We start from the raw sequence: 19,815 nt of genomic DNA on the forward strand, positions 1-19,815 counted from the left end.
TCAAAACATTTTTTCCCACGAAGTTGCTGGAAGCGTGTGCTACTAACAGGGCATCTGGGACCTTAGTGATCAACAGTGTATCTCCTTAACCAGTGAAGGTTGGGTTTGAGAAATCGAGGAAAGACTGAGAAGGAGGTGAATTAGAGTGGGTGAATTCAATGTCAAATTGGCTACAGAAAGGGGAAAAAAAGATTGCATTAAGAAAGAGAAAAGGGACAGAAAGGTAAACTAAGTTTATTTTAAAATTGAAGCTTAACATTTTTAAAATCTCCATTAACAATTCACTTTCTGAAGGAATGAAACACTACATTTCTAATTCTCTTTTTAGATGAAAGGTTGATTGGTAGTCATTAATAATTATATGTCATTGAAAAGGTGCCTCATGGGTTAATTACTAGGCTTAACTTTCTCTGGCGAGTTTAATGGTTCATTATTCAAGTGCAGCAAATTCATGAAAAACACAGGGAGGGTAAAGGCAAAGCTGAAAGCTGAGTGGTGAATTGCAGTGATTTGCAGGGCTTCACTTCCTCACCAAAAGTTGCTGGCCACTTTGCAACTTTAATAACTGTTTCGTTCACATTTTTTCAGGAAATTCTGGGCTACTATAATTGTTTCACACACAGTCTGCACAACAGCAAAGTGGAATTATTGTTTTTCTTCACTCCAGCTCCAGATGTTTAAATATGGACTGATATATTACTCATACTTGTATTTATATACGTACTTCATTTACTTTTCGTACCATCAAGTGCTATGAATTATGAATTATTTACATAGTTACAAAAAAATGACAGCACAGAAATAGGCCATTTAGCCAAAATGGCCTACGCAAGTGTCTTTTTTTTATTCTTTCCTGGGATATGGGCACTGCTGGCAAGGCCAGCATTTGTTACCCATCCCTAATTGTCCTTGAGAAGGTGGTGGTGAGCTGCCTGCTTGAATTGCTGCAGTCCATCTGGTGTGGGTACACCCACAGTGTTTTTGGGAAGGGAGTTCCAGGATTTTCATCCACCGACTGTGTCAGGATGGTGTGTGGCTTGGAGGGGAACTTGCAGGTGGTGGTGTTCCCATGCATCTGTTGCCCTTGGCCTTCGAGGCGGTAGAGGGCGCAGGTTTGAAAGGTGCTGTTAAAGGAAGCATAGTGAGTTGCTGCAGTGCATCTTGTAGATCGTAGACACCGCAGTGGTGGAGGATGAACGTTTAAGGTGGTGGATGGGGTGTTGATCAAGCGGGCTGCTTTGTCCTTGATGATGTCGAGCTTCCTCAGTGTTGTTGGAGCTACACTCATCCAGACAAGTGGAGAGTATTCCATCACACTCCTGACCTGTGCCTTGCAGATGATGGACAGGCTTTGGGAGTCAGGAGGCAAGTTACTCGATGTAAAATTCCCAGCCTGTGACCTGCTCTTGTGGCCACAGTATTTATATGGCGGGTCCAGTTCAGTTTCTGGTTAATGGTAAGTCCCCCGGGATGTTGTTAGTGGGGGATTCAGTGATGGTAATGCCTTTGAATGTCAGGGGGAGATGGTTAGATTTGCTGTTATTGGAGATAGTCATTGCCTGGCACTTGTGTAGCCTGAATGTTACTTGCCACTTAACAGCTCTTATCAGTTTATGCTCTACTCAAGCCTCCTCCCACTCTATTTCATCTAATTCTAGTGGCATAACCGTCTATTACTTTCGCCCTAATGTACTCATCTAGCTTCCCCTTAAATATGTTAATGTTATTCACCTCAACTAATCCATATGGTAGCAAGTTCCACATCCTAACCTTTCTGGATAAAGGTGATTCTCCTTATTAGGTTTATTAGTGCCTTTTTTTATTTTTCTGACCGCTAGTTTTGGATTCCCTGAAAAGCAGCAACATTTTCGCTATGTCTATGCTATCGAACATCTTCACAATTTTAGTTTAGTTTAGAGATACAGCACTGAAACAGGCCCTTCGGCCCACCAAGTCTGTGCCGACCATCGACCACCCATTTATACTAATCCTACACTAATCCCATATCCCTACCACATCCCCACCTGTCCCTATATTTCCCTACCTTTATTGGGTCACTTCTCAGCCTTCTATTTTCTCCAAAGAGCCCCAATCTGTTCAGACGTTCCTGATAGTTATAACTTCTCTGTTTTGGTATCGTTCTTATCAATCTTTTTTGCACCAATACCTCTGTATCCTTTTTGTCATATAGAAACCAGAACTGTGTTCCCAAGTATCGTCTAACCAGTATTCTGTGCAAGTTTCAAAAATGTTTATCACAAGAGCATTGTACTGTATTAATTGACTTAATGCTACTATAATGTTGATTAATTATTTTCTTATTGACAAATATTACCCTACCAAATGTATTACTGCAGGTTGTTATTGGCAGTGATGCTGACAGAAGTCATTCAACATGCCACAATACTGCTAAGCTGTTTCTCACACTTTAGTTCTAAAGCTAATGGGTGTTGAATTTGGCAAACTTTTAAATTCAGTGTGTTATGAATGCTAGACTTTGTAACACGATTTGTGTTTTCAAAACTGTGATTTTTAAAAGTTTAAGATGGAGTCAGAGAAGTTGAGTGACCTCACGTCAACTCTGCTTAAAGACAAGACAGAAATCTTGGTTACCAGGACAACGGAGAACACGGATCAAAGACACTTCTTGAAAAGCAGAGATTTCACGGGTACAACACTTGTAGAACAATGGGTTTCCCCCTCCCAGACTTTCAGATCATAAACAAAGAGGCTGGATTTTACAACCCCGCACCCCCTCACCACCCCCCCAACCCCCGATGTCGGGGGTCATGGCAAGGGGGGAGCCGGAAAATGCCTCCGGCAGAGGCAATGCTGGGAAGGCCCTGCCCGATATTGCCAGCAGCGGCAAGCCTCGTGGCGGCCCACCCTACCCACCCCACCCACCCCACTGCTCGGTGACAGGAGCAGAATTTAAATATGCAAATTAACTAATTAATCATCTACCTGCTCACGCCGGCCATCCCGCTCAAATATTGGTGCCGGTGGCTGGCACTCCCGCGTCTTCGGATCTCCATCCGGAGATCCGAAGATGCGGGACACTGGTGGGGAGAGGAAGCAGTTAAGTATTTCAGTGGGGGATGTAGCAAGGTCAAGCTACTCTGATTGATCTAGGAGATAGTGGGAAGGGGTTGAAGTTAAAAGTTTATAAACTTTGCGGGGAGATAGGTAAGTATAAAGTTTGGGGGGGCTAGGTAAGGTACACAAGGTAAGTATTTTGGAGTGGGGGAGGGCAACGAATTAACTGTATGGTTATTGGGGGGTGGGAGAGGAGCTTGGAACATTTTTTAAAAATTCAATTTAAAATGCCTAATTCTTTAAATGTATAAACTAAATGGAAGGGCTGGAAGCCTTTTAAAAATGGCATCGGATCCTGCGCAATGGCGCCTGACGCCATTGCCGGGGATGGGCCACCGAGATCGGCAGCGGACATGTGAAATTCAGCCCAAGGCGTCAGTGATTCCCAAGATGTACATGTGCATGGCTGCTTCTAACACCTGGAAACAATGGAAATCCTGGGTGGCTCTGCTGAAGCTAGACTTGTGGATGTTGGAAAAGGACATTGGACTGTTAAATTTATCTGGAATCAAATGTCAACAGATTTTCCAAAGGCAGACAGGCTGTAAGAAAGGAGACCAGCAGTTGCAGCCTCAGAACAGGCTGTGAGAAAGATGACCAGAGGTGGCAGCCTCAAGGGAGAGAGAGAGGGAACACCTCTATGAGAAGACTGATACAGCAAAAGGCTGCAAAGACTTAAACCTGTTTTGAAAGTTGAGGTTGGCGGAGAAGTAAAAGACCAACAGGATCACCAGGGATTGCCTTATTTATGGACATCCAGGTCAAAAGTGCTTGGAGAAGTGAGCAAAGAGGATATTGGCTTTGAGAAAAGTCTGGGAGATCCAACCCATTGCAACTGGGAGGAGTTTAGGACTTTTAACTGCAAAGATTTTGCCATCAAGGAGGACTGTGTAACGTATAAGTGTGGTATGAGTTTTCCAAGTGTTTTAATAAGTAATTTGGGGTATCAGCTACTTACAAAGTACTACTTAGTTAGTGGGGATTTCTTTTAGTTGTTATAAGTCTTAAAATGTGAAATGTTGGCATGTAATTCTTTAATTTGGTCTGGGGTGTTCACATCTCGTAATTTAACATTAACAATCTCACTGAGGTCGTAACAAGTGTGTTAAATTTTGAGAATTACTGAAAATAGAGACATGTTGAAGCTTTTCGTCTTGTGCTCATCAGACGAAACGCTTCGACAACATGTCTCTATTTTCAGCAATTCCTCAAGTTCTTTACTACCAAACGACTATTTTGTTTTAGATTTGGAAGGAAAGGAACAATTTGCCTGTCATCTGTTTGTTTCATGGTAGATTATGTTCCAGATATCACTATAAAATAAAAGCAAAATACTGTAGATGCTGGAAATCTGAAATAAAAACAAGAAATGCTGGAAATACTCCAGTCTGGCAGCAGAGAGAGAGAAGCAGAGTAAATGTTTCAGGTCAGTGACCCTTCAACAGAACTGGCAAAGGTTTGAAATGCAATAGGTTTTAAGCAAATAAAGCAGGGGTGGGGCAAGCGATAACAAAAGTAAAGGTATTGATAGGACAGGGTCACAGCGAATAACTGACCAGGAGGTCATGGAGCAAAGGCAAATGGTGTGTTGAAAGACAAAGTGTTAGTGCAGCAAGGGTGTTAATGGACAGAAAAATGAACAGCCCTGGCCCAAAGCACAAACATGAAAAAAAAAGTGGGCAGGCACATGGTTAGAAAAATGAATGCTGAAACAAACTAAAATAAGAAAGAAAAAAAATGAAAATAAAATTTAGTATACTGTATTTGCTGCTCACAATGTGGTCTCCTCTACATTGGGGAGACCAAACGCAGATTGGGTGACCACTTTGTGGAATACCTCAGTCGGTAAGCATGACCCCGAGCTTCCGGTTGCTTGCCATTTCAACAGCACCCCCCCCCCCCCCCCCCCTCCCCCTGCTTTCATGCCCACATATCTGTCCTGGGCTTGCTGCAGTGTTCCAGTGAACATTAACACAAGATCAAGGAACAGCATCTTATTTACCAATTAGGCACGCTACAGCCTGCCGGACCGAACATTGAGTTCGATAATTTTAGAGCATGATGGGCCCCCCTTTTTATTTTCAGTTATTTTTTTCTTTTTATTTTATTTTAGTTTGTTTCATCATTTTTCTTACCATGTGCCTGTCCACTTTTTTTTTGTGTTTGTGCTTTGGGCCAGGGCTGTTCATTTTTCTCTGCACAAACGCTTTGTCTTTCAACATACCATTAACATACTGTTTGCCTTTGCTCCATGACCTTCTGGTCAGTTATTCTCTGTGATCCTGTCCTATGAACACCTTTACTTTTGTTATGTCTTGCCCCACCCCCGCTTTATTTGTTTAAAACCTATTACATTTCTCACCTTTGCCGGTTCTGATGAAGGGTCACTGATCTGAAACATTAACTCTGCTTCTGTCTCCACAGATGCCTGCAGACCTGCTGAGTATTTTCAGCATTTCTTATTTTTATTATCACTTACTATAAATATCTATTAAAATGGGGATTCTCAACTTTTTTCCTTCTGAGGTTTCCCCCGCCCCATGTTATACAAATCCCACTCTTGCACAGCGCAAGTACCTTTTCTGTATAAAAATTTTAGTTATACAATTAAACAAATGTTTATTACTATATTTGTTTTACTTACTAGAAAATTGATTGCAAATCTCCTGTGCAGTACTGAGGGAGTGCTACGTTGGGAAAGGTTGGAAACTAGAGGTAAGATGACGAGCTTTTATGTCTTGCCAACAGGGTGCAGTGGTTTTTTTAAAAAGCCTTCCATCGTATGCAGTGCTGGTCACACTGGTGTAATAGAATTAAGATATGTTGCTCTGTACAGATACTTAGTTTGGTAGCTTTCAATGCACTATTGTTTCTTCTTCTTTGGCCTCCTTGTCTCGAGAGACAATGGGTAAGCACCTGGAGGTGGTCAGTGGTTTGTGAAGCAGCGCCTGGAGTGGCTGTAAAGTCCAATTCTAGAGTGACAGACTCTTCCACAGGCGCTGCAGATAAAATTGGTTGCGGGGGCTGTTACACAGTTGGCTCTCCCCTTGCGCTTCTGTCTTTTTACCTGCCAACTGCTAAGTCTCTTTGACTCGCCACACTTTAGCCCCGCCTTTATGGCTGTCTGCCAGCTCTGGCGATCGTTGGCAACTGACTCCCATGACTTGTGATCAATGTCACAGGACCTCATGTCGCGTTTGCAGACGTCTTTAAAGCGGAGACTGGTCTGATACCATTGACAAGCTCGCTGTACAATGTGTCCTTGGGGATCCTGCCATCTTCCATGCGGCTCACATGGCCAAGCCATGGCTCGGTAGGGTGTATATACTGGGGATGTTGGCCACCTCGAGGACTTCTGTGTTGGAGATACGCTCCTGCCACCTGATGCCAAGGATTCTCCGGAGGCAGCGAAGATGCAATAAATTGAGACGTCGCTCTTGGCTGATGTACGTTGTCCAGGCCTCGCTGCCTTAGAGCAAGGTACTGAGGACACAGGCTTGATACACTCGGACTTTTGTGTCAGTGCGCCATTTTCCCACACTCTCTTGGCCAGTCTGGACATAGCAGTGGAAGCCTTTCCCATGCTCTTGTTGATTTCTACAGCGAGAGACAGGTTACTGGTGATAGTTGAGCCTGGGTAGGTGAACTCTTGAACCACTTCCAGAGCATGGTCGCCGATATTGATGGATGGAGCATTTCTGATGTCCTGTCCCATGATGTTCGTTTTCTTGAGGCTGATGGTTAGGCCAAATTCGTTGCAGGCAGCCGCAATCCTGTCAAGGTTGAACAACCTGCCATCTGATCTTGTGTGGAGGAAAATTCCTTCTTCTGAAGACTTGAACGCATGTGAGAGCAGCAGGGAGAAGAAGATCCCAAACAGTGTAGGTGCGAGAACACAGCCCTGTTTCACGTCACTCAGGGTAGGAAAGGGGTCTGATGAGGTGCCCCTATGTTGAAGTGTGCCTTTCATATTGTCATGGAATGAGGTGATGATACTTAGTAGCTTTGGTGGGCATCCAGTCTTTTCTAGTAGTCTGAAGAGACCACGTCTGCTGACGAGGTCAAAGGCTTTGGTGAGATCAATTAAAGCAACGTAGAGGAGCATCTGTTGTTCTCGGCATTTCTTCTGTAGCTGGCGAAGGGAGAACAGCATATCGATGGTGGATCTCTCTGCTCGAAAGCCACACTGTGTGCCTCAGGGTAGACATGCTCAGCCAGCTTCTGCAGCCTGTTTAAAGTGACTCGAGCAAAGACTTTCCCCAGTATGATGAGCAGTGAGATTCCACGGGTAGTTGTTGCAGTCACCGCAGTCACACATGTTCTTATAGAGGGTGATGATATTGGCATCGCGCATTTCCTGTGTTACTGCTCCCTCATCCCAGCACAAGCAAAGCAGTTCGTAGAGTGCTGAAAGTATAGCAGGCTTGGCACTCTTGATTATTTCAGGGGTAATGCAGTCCTTCCCAGGGGCTTTTCCGCTGGCTAGAGAATCAATGGCATCACTGAGTTCCGAATTTGTTGGCTGTTCGTCCAGCTCATCCATGACAAGCAGAGTCTGGGCTGCATTGAGGGCGGTCTCGATGCTTTCAATGCACTATTGTTTAGAGCCTCATTAACTTAAGGTGGCAGGCAATTTGGCAAACAATCTTCAGATAACACATCAGTGTTGGGGCATTCAACAATTCTTTCATTAGACAAACTAACACAGGATATGAGAACAAAATACTGCAGATGCTGGAAATGTTAAATAGAAACAGAAAATGCTGAAAATACTCAGGTCTCGTAGCATCTGTGGAGAGAGAAATAGAGTTTATGTTTCATGTCAGTGACCCTTCGTCAGAACTGGGAGCACTTCAAGCTAAGATGTAACAGTCTTTAAGCCAGGCCGGGAAGGGGAGGAGGGAAGAAGAGGAAAGAACTAAAGGAAAGGTCTGTGATAGGGGTCATGTGGAACAGTCTTTGTTCCAGTCCTACTCCGATCCCTTCCCTCACCTCTTTACCCAGTATATTATTGACTGCATCAGTGTCATTTCCTGCTTTTGCACTGACCTGGAAAATTTTATCGTTTTTAAAAATTGTTTTTTGCTTCTAATTTTCACTCTTCCCTCGTCTTCACATGGTCCATCTCTGACTCTTCCCTTCCTCAACTTCCCCGTCTCCATTTCTGGGGATAGGCATTCCCACAGCTACCTTGACTACACTTCCTTGCCACCCTGCTTCTCGTAAGGACTCTATTCCATTCTCCCAACTTTTCTGTTTCTGTTGCATCTGTTCTGACAATGCAACCTCTCATACCACAGCTTCCGTGTATCATCCTTTCTCCTCAGCTGAGGATTCCATCCTGCAACAAACTTGGTTGACAGGACCCTCAGCTGTTCCATTTCTCGCACTTCTGTTGTCATCCCTACTCCACAACCCCCAACCTCACAGAACCACAATATGGTTTCCCTTAACCTGACCTTCCACCCTACCAGCCTGCACATTCAAAGCTTCATCTTCTGCCAGCTTCAGCCTGGTGGCAACACCAAACATATCTTCCCCTCCCCTCCCATTCTAGTCCCCCAACCCCACCCCACCTGTAATCTCAGCATTGATTTGGCTTTGCATTGCCCATCCAAAGTGCCAAATAAACCGAAGAGTCAGACTGGCCATATCTAGCCCAGAAGTACAAGTTAGGCAAAGATATTGGTTAAGAGACTGGAGGATTGAGATGCTGTAAGAAACAAGAATTTCTACTGGTTATTTTTTGGCAAACTCCTTGAAATCTTCTTGAAGACTCCTAGGAGGCTTTTCTGGTTCACTGAGCAATGCCATGAGAGGTATGCTTTCTGCATAAATATTTGAGAAGTCTGTGACTGTAGACACCAATAAGCAATCCAGATTTTTGTTTGAAGTAAATGAACAAAAACACAAGCAGTTATTTTCTATGTAGTAAAAATTCTCCAGAAGCACATTACCAGAGCCATAAATGTTTTCAGCCTTGTGATTGACCTTTCCACAGGTTTGAATTTTCAGACTGATGGAGTGAATCCATCGCAAGTTAATTACCAGTGCTTACTTATCAATTAAACTTTGTAGCCTTAAAGGAGCATGCATCTGAACTTCAGAAGAACAACAAACTATGCTTTATGCTGTGTAATGTTTCATACGAACGTACGAATTAGGAGCAGGAGTAGGCCACTCAGCCCTTCAAGCCTGCTGTGCCATTCAGTAAGTTCATGGCTGAACTGATTACTCCATATTTCCATCTACCCCCAATAACCTTCCACCCCTTTGCTTATCAAGAATCTATCTACCTCTGCCTTTAAAAATATTCAAAGACTCTTCTTCCACCGCCTTTTGAGGAAGGGAATTCCAAAGACTCTCAACCCTCAGAGAGAAAATTCTCCTAATTTCTGTCTTAAATGGGTGACCCCTAGTTCTAGATTCTCCCACAAGGAGAAACATCCTTCCCACATCCACCCTGTCAAGACCCCTCAGGATCTTGTATGTTTCAATCAAGTCGCCTCTGACTCTTCTAAATTCCACCAGATACAAGCCTGGCCTGTCCAATCTTTCCTCGTATGACAGCCTGCTCATTCCAGGTGTTCGTCTAGTAAACCTTCTCTGTACTGCCTCCAACGCATTTACATCCTTCCTTAAATAAATAGACCAGTTCTGTACACGGTACTCCAGATGTGGTCTCACCAATGCACTGTACAGCTGAAGCATAGCCTCCCTACCTTTGTATTCAATTCCCCTCACGATAAATGATAACATTCTATTAGCTTTCCTAATTACGTGCTGTATCTGCATACTAACCTTTTGCGATTCATGCACTAGGACACCCAGATCCCTCTGCATTCCTGAGCTCTATAGTCTTTCACCATTTAGATAATCTTTTTTATTCTTCCTGCCAAAGTGGACAATTTCACACTTTCCCATATTCTCCATTTGCCAGGTCTTTGCCCACTCAACCTATCTATATCTCTTTGTAACCCCTTTATGTCCTCTTCACAAGTTACTTTCCTACCTATCTTTGTGTCATCAGCAAATTTAGTAAATTTTCCATCCTTATAAAAGTTTCTGGTAGTAATATTAAAAATGATATATCAGCATATGCACACGTTCCTTTTAGCTGACACAAAGCAATGTTTTTGTTAAATTAGAGAAGTCAGTTACAAATCTACACGCAGATACCAATGTCCTTTTAATTAAGATCAGTTTTTAAGTCGCTAGAAATCCCTGGATTTATTCTATTACAGTTTCTTTTTTTTTAAAAACACACACACAAGCCACCTTTGCAACTAATAATCGCAACTGTGCTTTAGGTCACTTCTGCACAATTCCATTGGAGAGCTAACGTATAAAATGTGGTGTTTCATATCAGTATTGCACTTGATAACATCATAGTCATGTGCACCAGAACAAAAATTTGTGCCTTTTGATGTATAGAAAAGTGCCCTGGAGCTTTAAAAAAAAAAGAACAGTTACTGAATCACAAAGATATTTGGAGAGCTTAGCAGAAATCTAATCAGAGGTTGGTTTTAAGAAGGGCATTAAAGAAGTTAAGGAGATTAGGGAAGAAATGTCAGAGTTGGTGGGCGTAGAAGGGGATGCATAAGAATTCAGAGTCAGATTGATGAAGAATTTGAAGGGAGAATTTGTAATACTGCAAGAGGTTACAGAGGTGGGGATAGCTGAGACTTCTGGGGGATGTAAAGACAAGGATGAAAATTTAAAATTTGAGATGCTGGAAGACTGAGAGCCATTGTACATAATTATGGACAGGGCTGATGGGCAGGATTTGCTGTGCGGTAGAATATGGACAACAGTTTTGGATGAGCTGAAATTTGCAGAGGGTGGAGGATGGGGCGACTAGCCGAGTAAGTACTGGACCCTATGTCTGCACATGATGTTGCCAAGGGGCTACATGTGGGTGAGGTAGAGTAGAAGGCCAAGGATAGATCCCTGGGGAGTATCTAAGGTGAATGAACAGAGGTGAGAAGAGAGCCATTGGAGAGATATTATGCAACACAGTAAAGGTAGTTCCACTGAGCTTGACAACAGAGGAGAGGCATTAGAGGAAGACGGTGTGGCTGATCATGTCAAAGGATGCAGAGTGGTTGAGGGGGATAGTGCACCACTGCCATCAAAAATATTGTATATGATTTTTATTGGGGCTATTTTGGTGCTTTGGGAGGAGTGGAAACCTGATTGGAAGAACTAAAAAGAGAATTGTGGGAAAGTTGCTTCCTTACGTCCTTTTTTAAAGGATACAAATTTTGAGTGTAATTGTAGATTTACTCATTTGAAAGGTAGGAAAATGCCTGTGGAACATTTGCTGTCTTAATGCGTGAAACAGTGCCTATGGTGATGTTAGAGTTGGACATATTAAAGGTTTCATCACATGACCTTCTGCCTCCCACTGCCCTGCCCAGTCAAACACCCAATTTCCCATCTCCAATATTTTTTATAAAAGGAAAGTGTTCAAAGAAAATGAAGAAAAAGTGTACTTTTTTTAAATACTTTTTTTTCTCCTAGATTGCTTGCAGCAGTGTCCAGGACATTAATCTTAAATTCCTGAAGACTAGGACAATCCTGAAGGATTGGTAACCCTAGGTAATGTACCAATTTCTTTTGGTTATAAAGAATTTATTAAATATAACAATGGGAAAATTTACTTTTGGAAGACTTAAAAAAACAAAATCAGAGGCAGTGAATTCTGCTACCAGTCTCTCGAACCTGCTGCACTATGTGAGTACATAACTGATTTTGGTCTGGAGATTGCGTGCAAATTTGTCTCAAGTTGATCTCTGTGAAGAGGACTATGTCACCAGCATTTCTAGTACAAATTGTTACAGCTGTTATGAAGCAATGTAAAAACCAAGTCCTAGTGGTGTTAAGTTGCAGTTTCTCACTAGCATGCAATGCTATCCATGCTTGTGTCACAAGTTGTGTATTGATAGGAATTAGGGGTTTAGCGTCATTTGAAAATTTCATCCCATGAGCAACTTGGAAATCAAACTGAAAAAGCTACTGCAGATCAATTGCTAGTCATGAGTTTTAAATGAAGAATAGATTCTAAACACTAATATATGTTGTGCTATTTTGATTTCTCTTGGTAGGTTTCACCAAGTATAATGACATTGCAGTGGATTGCAGTTGCGTCTTTCTTGTATGCAGAAATAGGCTTCGTTTTGTTACTATGTTTTCCATTTATCTCTCCTCGAAGGTAGGTTTGCAGAGCAAAATTGGTTGTTAATAATTTAGTTGGGGTTTGTTTTCAAGTTCTGAATAATGCTTCAGAAGCCACAAATATATATACATGCTGTCCACATTATATTGGAGCTGTTGAAGGATAAAGGGTATTGTTGCATTGGAATTTAGGTTGTTTGGTTTTGGGAATATATAATGAAACAAATCCAAAAAATAGCAAAATGTTTTCAATGGGTTGTTTCAGCTGTGAAATTGCAGTTTCAAGGCAATGTATTACATTGACATTTCTCCTTTACTACTAATCTTCAACATAAAATCTGTCCTTGAAACATGGATGCTTCATACTTGCATGTTATCCACTGCCATGGAGTCCTGATTACCCTTGTACCCCTGACAACATCAGACTGACTAGTGAGTAAGGGACAGATGGTGAAATACGAGCCCACAAATGGTTACTCCTGCCTAAGGTACATTAACGACACCCAGCTCTACCTCGCCGTTACCTCTCTCAATCTCTCCTCTGTCTGATTTGTCACACTGCTAGTCTGACATCCAGTACTAGATCAGTAGAGATTTTCTACAACTAAATATTGGGAAGACTGAAGCCATTGTCTTCGGTGTCCGCCACAAACTCTGTTCCCTAGCCACTGACTCCATCCCTCTGTCTGGCATCTGTCTAAGGCTGAACCAGACTCTTTACAACCTTAGTCTTGTATTTGATGCTGCGATGAGCTACTGACCGCATATCCGCTTCATCAATAAGACTGCCTACTTCGATCTCCATAATGTTGCCCTACTCTGCCCCTGCTTCAGCTTATCTGCTAAAACCCTCATTCATACTTTTGTTACCCCTCAGGTTGACTTTTAATGCTGTCATGGCCAGCTTCCCATCTTCCACCCCACATAAATTTGATTCGTATCCTGACTCACTCTAAGTCATCCTGTATAGAACCATTGAAAAGTTACGGCACAGAAGGAGGCCATTCAGCTCATCGTGTCTGCACCGGCTGATTGATTCCAGGTCCAGCAAAGCCTTGATTTTAAAATTCTCATCTTGTTTCAAATCTCTTCCTACTTTTAACCTCTCCAGCCCAACAAGCCTTTAAAATCTCTGAGCTCCTCAAATTCTGACCTCTTGTGCTTCTCCAATTTAAATAACTCCCCACTATTGATGACCAATTCTTCAGTTGCCTAGGCCCTAAGGTCTGGATTGCCTCTCTACCACTCTCTCCTCCTTTCAGACACTCCTTAAAGCCTGTCTCTTTGACCCAATTTCTGATCGTCTGTCCTGATAGCACCTTATGTGGTTCGGTGTCAACTTTAGTTAGATAACTCTCTTGTGAAGTGCCCTGAGATATTTTGCTATGTTGAAGGCACTATATAAATGCACGTTGTTGTTACAAGCAGTACAAAGAGTTAGGGCCATGCCCCTCACCCAAAACAACCCCATTTTATCTGATAATCAAAACTGTTGCCTTATAAAGAGCAAAAGATTATATCGTTTCCCATCTATCAACTTAATCTCATTTTTCTGCCTTTACCCCATACTGCTGAAAAATGTTCTTTTCTATTATTTTACCAACCTCCATTTTAACAGCTATTATGGACTCCACTGTTTCTGTTGGATTATTTCACATTGTAATACTGGTGACAAACCTTAACGGGAACCTGGAAGTTATGTTAAACTCATTTAGAACCTTTGTTAGATCACATTTGGTGGCTTACCACCACTTCTGAAGGGCAATTAGGGATGTGCAATAAATGCTGTCCTAGCCAGCAACGCCCACATCCCATGGACAAATTTTTTTAAAATTTGCACAGTTCTCATCTCCATCTTGCCAAAAAATATAAAGGCATTGGAGAAGGTGGTGCGAAAAAGATTTACAAGGACGATACTGGAAGTGAACAGTTATAACTATCAAGAAAGACTGAACAAGCTGGGCTCTCTTCTCTAGAAAAGAGAAGGCTGAGGGGTGACCCAGTGAAGATCTTTAAAATTATGAAGAGGTTCGGTCGGGAAGATGTAGAGAAATTGTTTCCAATATTGGGAAATCCAAAACCATCAGTCAGAAATATAAGATAGTCACTGATAAATCTGAAAGGTAATTCAGGAGAAACTTCTTTACCCAGAGAATGGTTAAAATATGGAACTTGCCACCACGTGGAATGGTTTGAGACAAATAGCATAAATGCATTCATGGGAAAGTCAGAAGTATGAGGGAGAAAGGAATAGAAGGATATGCTGATAGGGTGAGAGGAGGCTCATTTGTGCTGAATGGTCTGTTTCTGTGCTGTAAATTCTGTGTAACAATCTAATCCATTTTTAAAAATAGTCTCTTCATACTTTTGGTGGTCTTATATTTGTACTCTGTAGTTAGTAATTGTACTACAATACAGTGATTCATGTGTTTCAGATGGTTGAAAGTCTTCAATTTCCGTTTATGGGAGAAAATTGCTTCTTACTGGAATAGAGCATTCCTCGCAATCATTGTTGTGTTGGTTGTCCTGTTCTTTGGTAAGTGGGGTTTTTCGCAGAAATTAGCATTTTTTTTTCAGGTTTGAAAAAAAAAGTTCTAAGGTGTGTGTAATATGTTGTATCTCTATTGAAGCAAAAAATTTAGCTTACTGCTTTCTCTTTATGATCTGGTTTGATATTACTATTCTGCATTTTTAATGAACTACAGGTTTTGGGTGCCCCCGCTTTTTTTCTTTTCTATACAACTGCATTTAATGGATTAACAGAACCACATGTAAAGTTTAAATTAATTTCCTATTGATTTTCACATATCACAGGTTGCTTTTACTAACAGATCCTGGTGTTCTGATTTAGGATTTAGTCATCATTGAAACAACAGTACTGTTACGATCAGGTGAGGAAGGGGACTCAGGCTCCCCTTTCGCCCCATCTTTGGTTTGACTGCAACACGGTTTATCATTTTTAAACACAGTGATTTAACTTACCACTTCAGCGAGCACTTGCTCCTGTTCCTCCAATATAATTGCAAATGAACCAATCAGATAGGTTTTCTTGAGTTTAAATAAGAAAGATGCAAGTTTATTAACTTTATCACTGTTCTTCTTTCTTTTGGGCCTCCTTATCTCGAGAGACAATGGATACACGCCTGGAGGTGGTCAGTGGTTTGTGAAGCAGCGCCTGGAGTGGCTATAAAGGCCAATTCTAGAGTGACAGGCTCTTGCACAGGTGCTGCAGAGAAATTTGTTTGTCGGGGCTGTTGCACTCTCCCCTTGCGCCTGTCTTTTTTCCTGCCAACTACTAAGTCTCTTCGACTCGCCACATTTTAGCCCTGTCTTTATGGCTGCCCGCCAACTCTGGCGAACGCTGGCAACTGACTCCCACGACTTGTGATCAGTGTCACAGGATTTCATGTCGCGTTTGCAGACGTCTTTAAAGCGGAGACATGGACGGCCGGTGGGTCTGATACCACTGTAAACCAGTTAAAAATTACTAAAATACACTACGCATCCACGCCCACATTTACACAAGAGACACACACACACACACACACACACACACACACATATACATTACAGAAGGAAAAACTGCGTTGGGAGGTTGGAGTAGAGCGTAATAAATGGAATTGAAATACAGTTTAGTAGTCTTAGTGTCTTTAGTTGAAATTGTAGTTCTGAAGTCCTCACTGGGCCACGTGCATGATTGCAGACTTGCTTGTATCCCCATTGTTGGTTCTAGGAATCTGTAGATTTGAGGTTTTATCAGCTGCAGCTTGAGGCTTCACCAGCTGCAGCTTGAGGCTTCTCTGGATCTCTACTGAAGAGAGAGAGAGAGCTGTTCCCTTGATCGGTTTCAGTTGCAGTCTGTCTTCTGCTTCACAATTCACACCTCCCAGAGTTGCACAAGCGGTCACGTGACATGACCACCTCTTTGTGTTTTAATGCGCTTCGTCTGGAATTTCCTCTGAAATTGAAGGTTCTCCCCTCAGGCTGCCCAGACGTACATGGGTGGGGTGGGGGGGCGGTGGTGTTGGCTCTTTCAAAGTCAGTGGGTGTCAGTGGCTCTTGACCACGTTCAAGCAGTTCAAGAAGGCATCTCACCGCCACATTCTCATGGGCAATTAATGCTGGCCTGGCCAGCGACGCCCACATCCCCATAAGCGGATAGAGAAAGCATATTGACAAGGCTGTCTCAGATAATGGAATCAGAGAGCACCCCATTGTTTTGGCTAGGTTGAGTCAATTAGGTTTGTCTCCAGTCTGCTCTGTTGCGGATTCATGTGCAAATTACCTTGGCCATCTTGGCTGCTAGCTTCTCTTTTTTTTAAAGAAAAAGTTACTTGTCATAATTTCCAATAAAAGTCTCAGGCAAAGTTCTACTTGATGAAATTAATATTTTCCGTTTAGCATGTGGGGTTTTCATCACAATACAAAAATCAAATCTCCAGCCAACGATATTCAAATAGGACAAACCAGCAAATAAATATATTCACAAATAGGTCTTACTTGCCTTAGCTCAGGGCTGCATTTGCACTTAGGACTGCAAGTTGGATGGAGTGATGCTACTTTAAACAACAAAGATCTAGGGAATCAGCTTTGAAAATTACTTGAAACTTCCAACAACACAGTATTATGCTGGTAGCGGGGGAGAACATGGAAGGTCAATGGCCTTTATTCTCTGCACCCGATTTGGCCAAAATATGCTGCCAGATCCTCATTGCCACCCAGTGATCTTATCCTCATTAATACTCCCAAATCTCAGAGCTATTCCCTGTAATCTTCCCAGACTTTTGGCGCACAACCAAGCTCCGGGATAATCGAAAACCCAGTGTCAGCCATGGCTCAGTGAGTCTTTCGCCTCCGAGTCAGAAGGTTGTGGGTTTGCGTCCCACTGCAGCATAGTACTGAAGGAGTGCAGCACTACCAGACGTGCCATATTTTCAATGAGATGTTAAACAAAACCCCACCCCACCCTGTGCCCTCTCAGGCAGACATAGAACCCAAAAACTTGTAACTATATAGCGCCTTTAACATAACAAAACTTCCCACGGCTCTTTGCAGGAGCATTATAAAACGAAGTATGACAGCTATAAGGGGAGATAAAGGGTCAACTTGGTCAAAGATGTAAGTTTTAAGCAGTGTCTCAAAGGAGGAGAGCGAGGCGGAGAGGTGTAGGGAAAGTATTCCGCAGCTTGGGGCTGAGGAACAGCCACCAACGGAGCAATTAAAATCGGGTGCACAAGGGCCAGAATTAGAGGAGCGCAGATATTTTAGAGGATTGTGAGGCCAGAGGAGATTACAGAGATCGGAGGGAGAGTGCCCATGGTGGGATTTGAAAACAAGAATGAGAATTTTAAAATTAAGACATTACTTGATCAGGAGTAATGTAGGTCAGCAGACACAGGGGAGCAGGACTTGGTGGGGGGAGGGGTGGTTAAGACACGGGCAGCAGAGTTTTGGATGGCCTTGTGTTTATGGAGAGTAGAATGTGGGAGACCAGCCTGGAGTGTGTTGGAATAGTCAAGTCTTGAGGTAATTTCGAAGAAGAACTGGGGGAGGGGGCTGTTTCTCCCCATTGTCCTAGCCAGTATAATATCCCTCCATCAACATTTACCGTGGAGAAGGCTGAGAGGTGATTTGATAGATTTATTCAAAATCATGAGGGGGTCTGGACAGAGTATAGAGGGAAAAACGGTTTCCACTTGTAAAAGGATCAAGAATAAGAGGGCATGAGAAAGTTTTTCCTCATGAGGCTTTTGTATCTATATAGCGCCTTTAACATAACAAAACGTCCCACGGCTCTTTGCAGGAGCATTATAAAACGAAGTATGACAGCTATAAAAGGAGATATTGGGTCAACTTGGTCAAAGATGTAAGTTTTAAGCAGTGTCTCAAAGGAGGAGAGCGAGGCGGAGAGGTGTAGGGAAAGTATTCCGGAGCTTGGGGCTGGGGCACAGCCACCAAGGAGCAAAAGCCTCATGAGGAAAAACTTTTTCATGCAGCAAATGGTTTAAGGTCTGGAATGCACTGCCTGAGAGTGTGGTGCAGGCAGGTTCAATCGAGGCATTCAAAAGGGAATTAGACTGTTATCTAAAAAGGAAGAATGTGCGGGGTTATGGGGAAAAGGTGGGGGAATCGCACTCAGTGAATTGTTCATTCGGAGAGTTGGTGCAGACACGATGGGCTGAATGGCCTCTTTCTGTGCTGTAATAATTCTGTGATTACAAGACAAATTACCTGGTCATTATCATATTGCTGTTTAGGAGTTTGCTGGGCACAGACTGTTTGCCGGTATTCCCACATTACAATACTTTGAAGTGACTACACTTCAAAAGTATTTAATTGGCTGTAAAGCGCTTGGGTACGTCCTGCGCTGGAAAGGCGTGAAGCTCACCAAGGCTCCTTCGACAGCACCTTTACAAACCCATGACCTGTAAGAGCTAGAAAAAGGCAGCAAATGCATTAACATCACCACCTGCAAGTTCCCTTCCAAGTCACACACCACCCTGACTTGGTACTATATCACCGTTCCTTCAGTGTTGCTGGGCCAAAATCCTGGAACTCCCTCCCTAACACCGCTGTGGGTGTACCTACACCATATAAACTGCATTGGTTCAAGGCGGAGGTGATGGGCATCAAATGCTGTCTTTGCCAGTGACATTCAGATCCCAAGAATGAACTTTTTTTTTTAAATGCAAATCTTTCTTTTTCATCCCAGGACCAAATATTGATACACCCAGACCTAACAAATCTGTCTGTTCCTTCTAAAGTCACCACCCCCTCCCAATTCTCCCAGACCCTAGCAAACTAATCTGATGTCCACTACTTTTGAGTTTCAGATCTGATATTCAGAACGTATTCCATGATTCAGTTTTGAAGTTAAAGAATCACAGAATTATTACAGCACAGAAGGAGACTATTCCTGCACTGGCTGTCCCAGTGAGCAATTCACCTAGTGAGTTAAATAGTTTCCAAATCAACAGAATTGTTGAGGGAAGAGGGCGGGGAAAGAGAAGGAAGAGTATAAAAGTGACTACGGGTGTGAGGTATGTATTTATTTATGTCTTTAACCATTTAGGATTGAGATGAGAAGAAATTTCTTCACTCAGAGGGTTGTGATTCTTGATACTTCTCTACCCCAGGGAGCTGTTAATGCTCAGTTGTGTTGAGTATATTCAAGACTGAGAATCAATAGATTTTAAATATTAAGGGAATTGAGAGATATGGGGATCAGGCAGGAAAATGGTTTTGATATAGAAGATCAGCCATAATCTTACTGAATGGCAGAGTGGGCTTGAGGGACCATGTGGCCTACTCCTGCTCCTATTTCTTATGTATCAGGGAAACAAGCTATGAAGTGCACAAATTCTTCACAACCTGCCTTCCAATTAGTTTAAAACCTTTTTAAAATAGTATTTTAAATATTAATCCTTCTGAATCTATATCATGTGTTTTGGAAATTAATACAGTTTCAAGAGGACAACACTGTGTTTTTTTTCCCTCCAAAATTGGCAGATAAGAGTGGTTATGCATTTTATATGGATTTCC

At 42.5% G+C, this 19,815-nt stretch overlaps 1 protein-coding gene across 1 annotated transcript in view; it reads left to right on the forward strand.

The window, feature by feature from the left end:
• The window catches only part of dus4l (dihydrouridine synthase 4-like (S. cerevisiae)), a 107,501-nt gene that overhangs the window by 46,765 nt on the left and 40,921 nt on the right, over positions 1-19,815 (forward strand). The window contains exons 7-11 of the mRNA XM_068059646.1: positions 3,360-3,680; positions 3,857-4,002; positions 5,771-5,811; positions 12,204-12,310; positions 14,709-14,809. Of these exons, the coding sequence (XP_067915747.1) occupies positions 3,360-3,680; positions 3,857-4,002; positions 5,771-5,811; positions 12,204-12,310; positions 14,709-14,809 (716 nt within the window). The remainder of the gene's footprint in view (positions 1-3,359; positions 3,681-3,856; positions 4,003-5,770; positions 5,812-12,203; positions 12,311-14,708; positions 14,810-19,815) is intronic.

This window comes from Heterodontus francisci, chromosome 27 (genome assembly GCF_036365525.1).
Source record: "Heterodontus francisci isolate sHetFra1 chromosome 27, sHetFra1.hap1, whole genome shotgun sequence".
Taxonomy (NCBI): Eukaryota; Metazoa; Chordata; class Chondrichthyes; order Heterodontiformes; family Heterodontidae; genus Heterodontus; species Heterodontus francisci.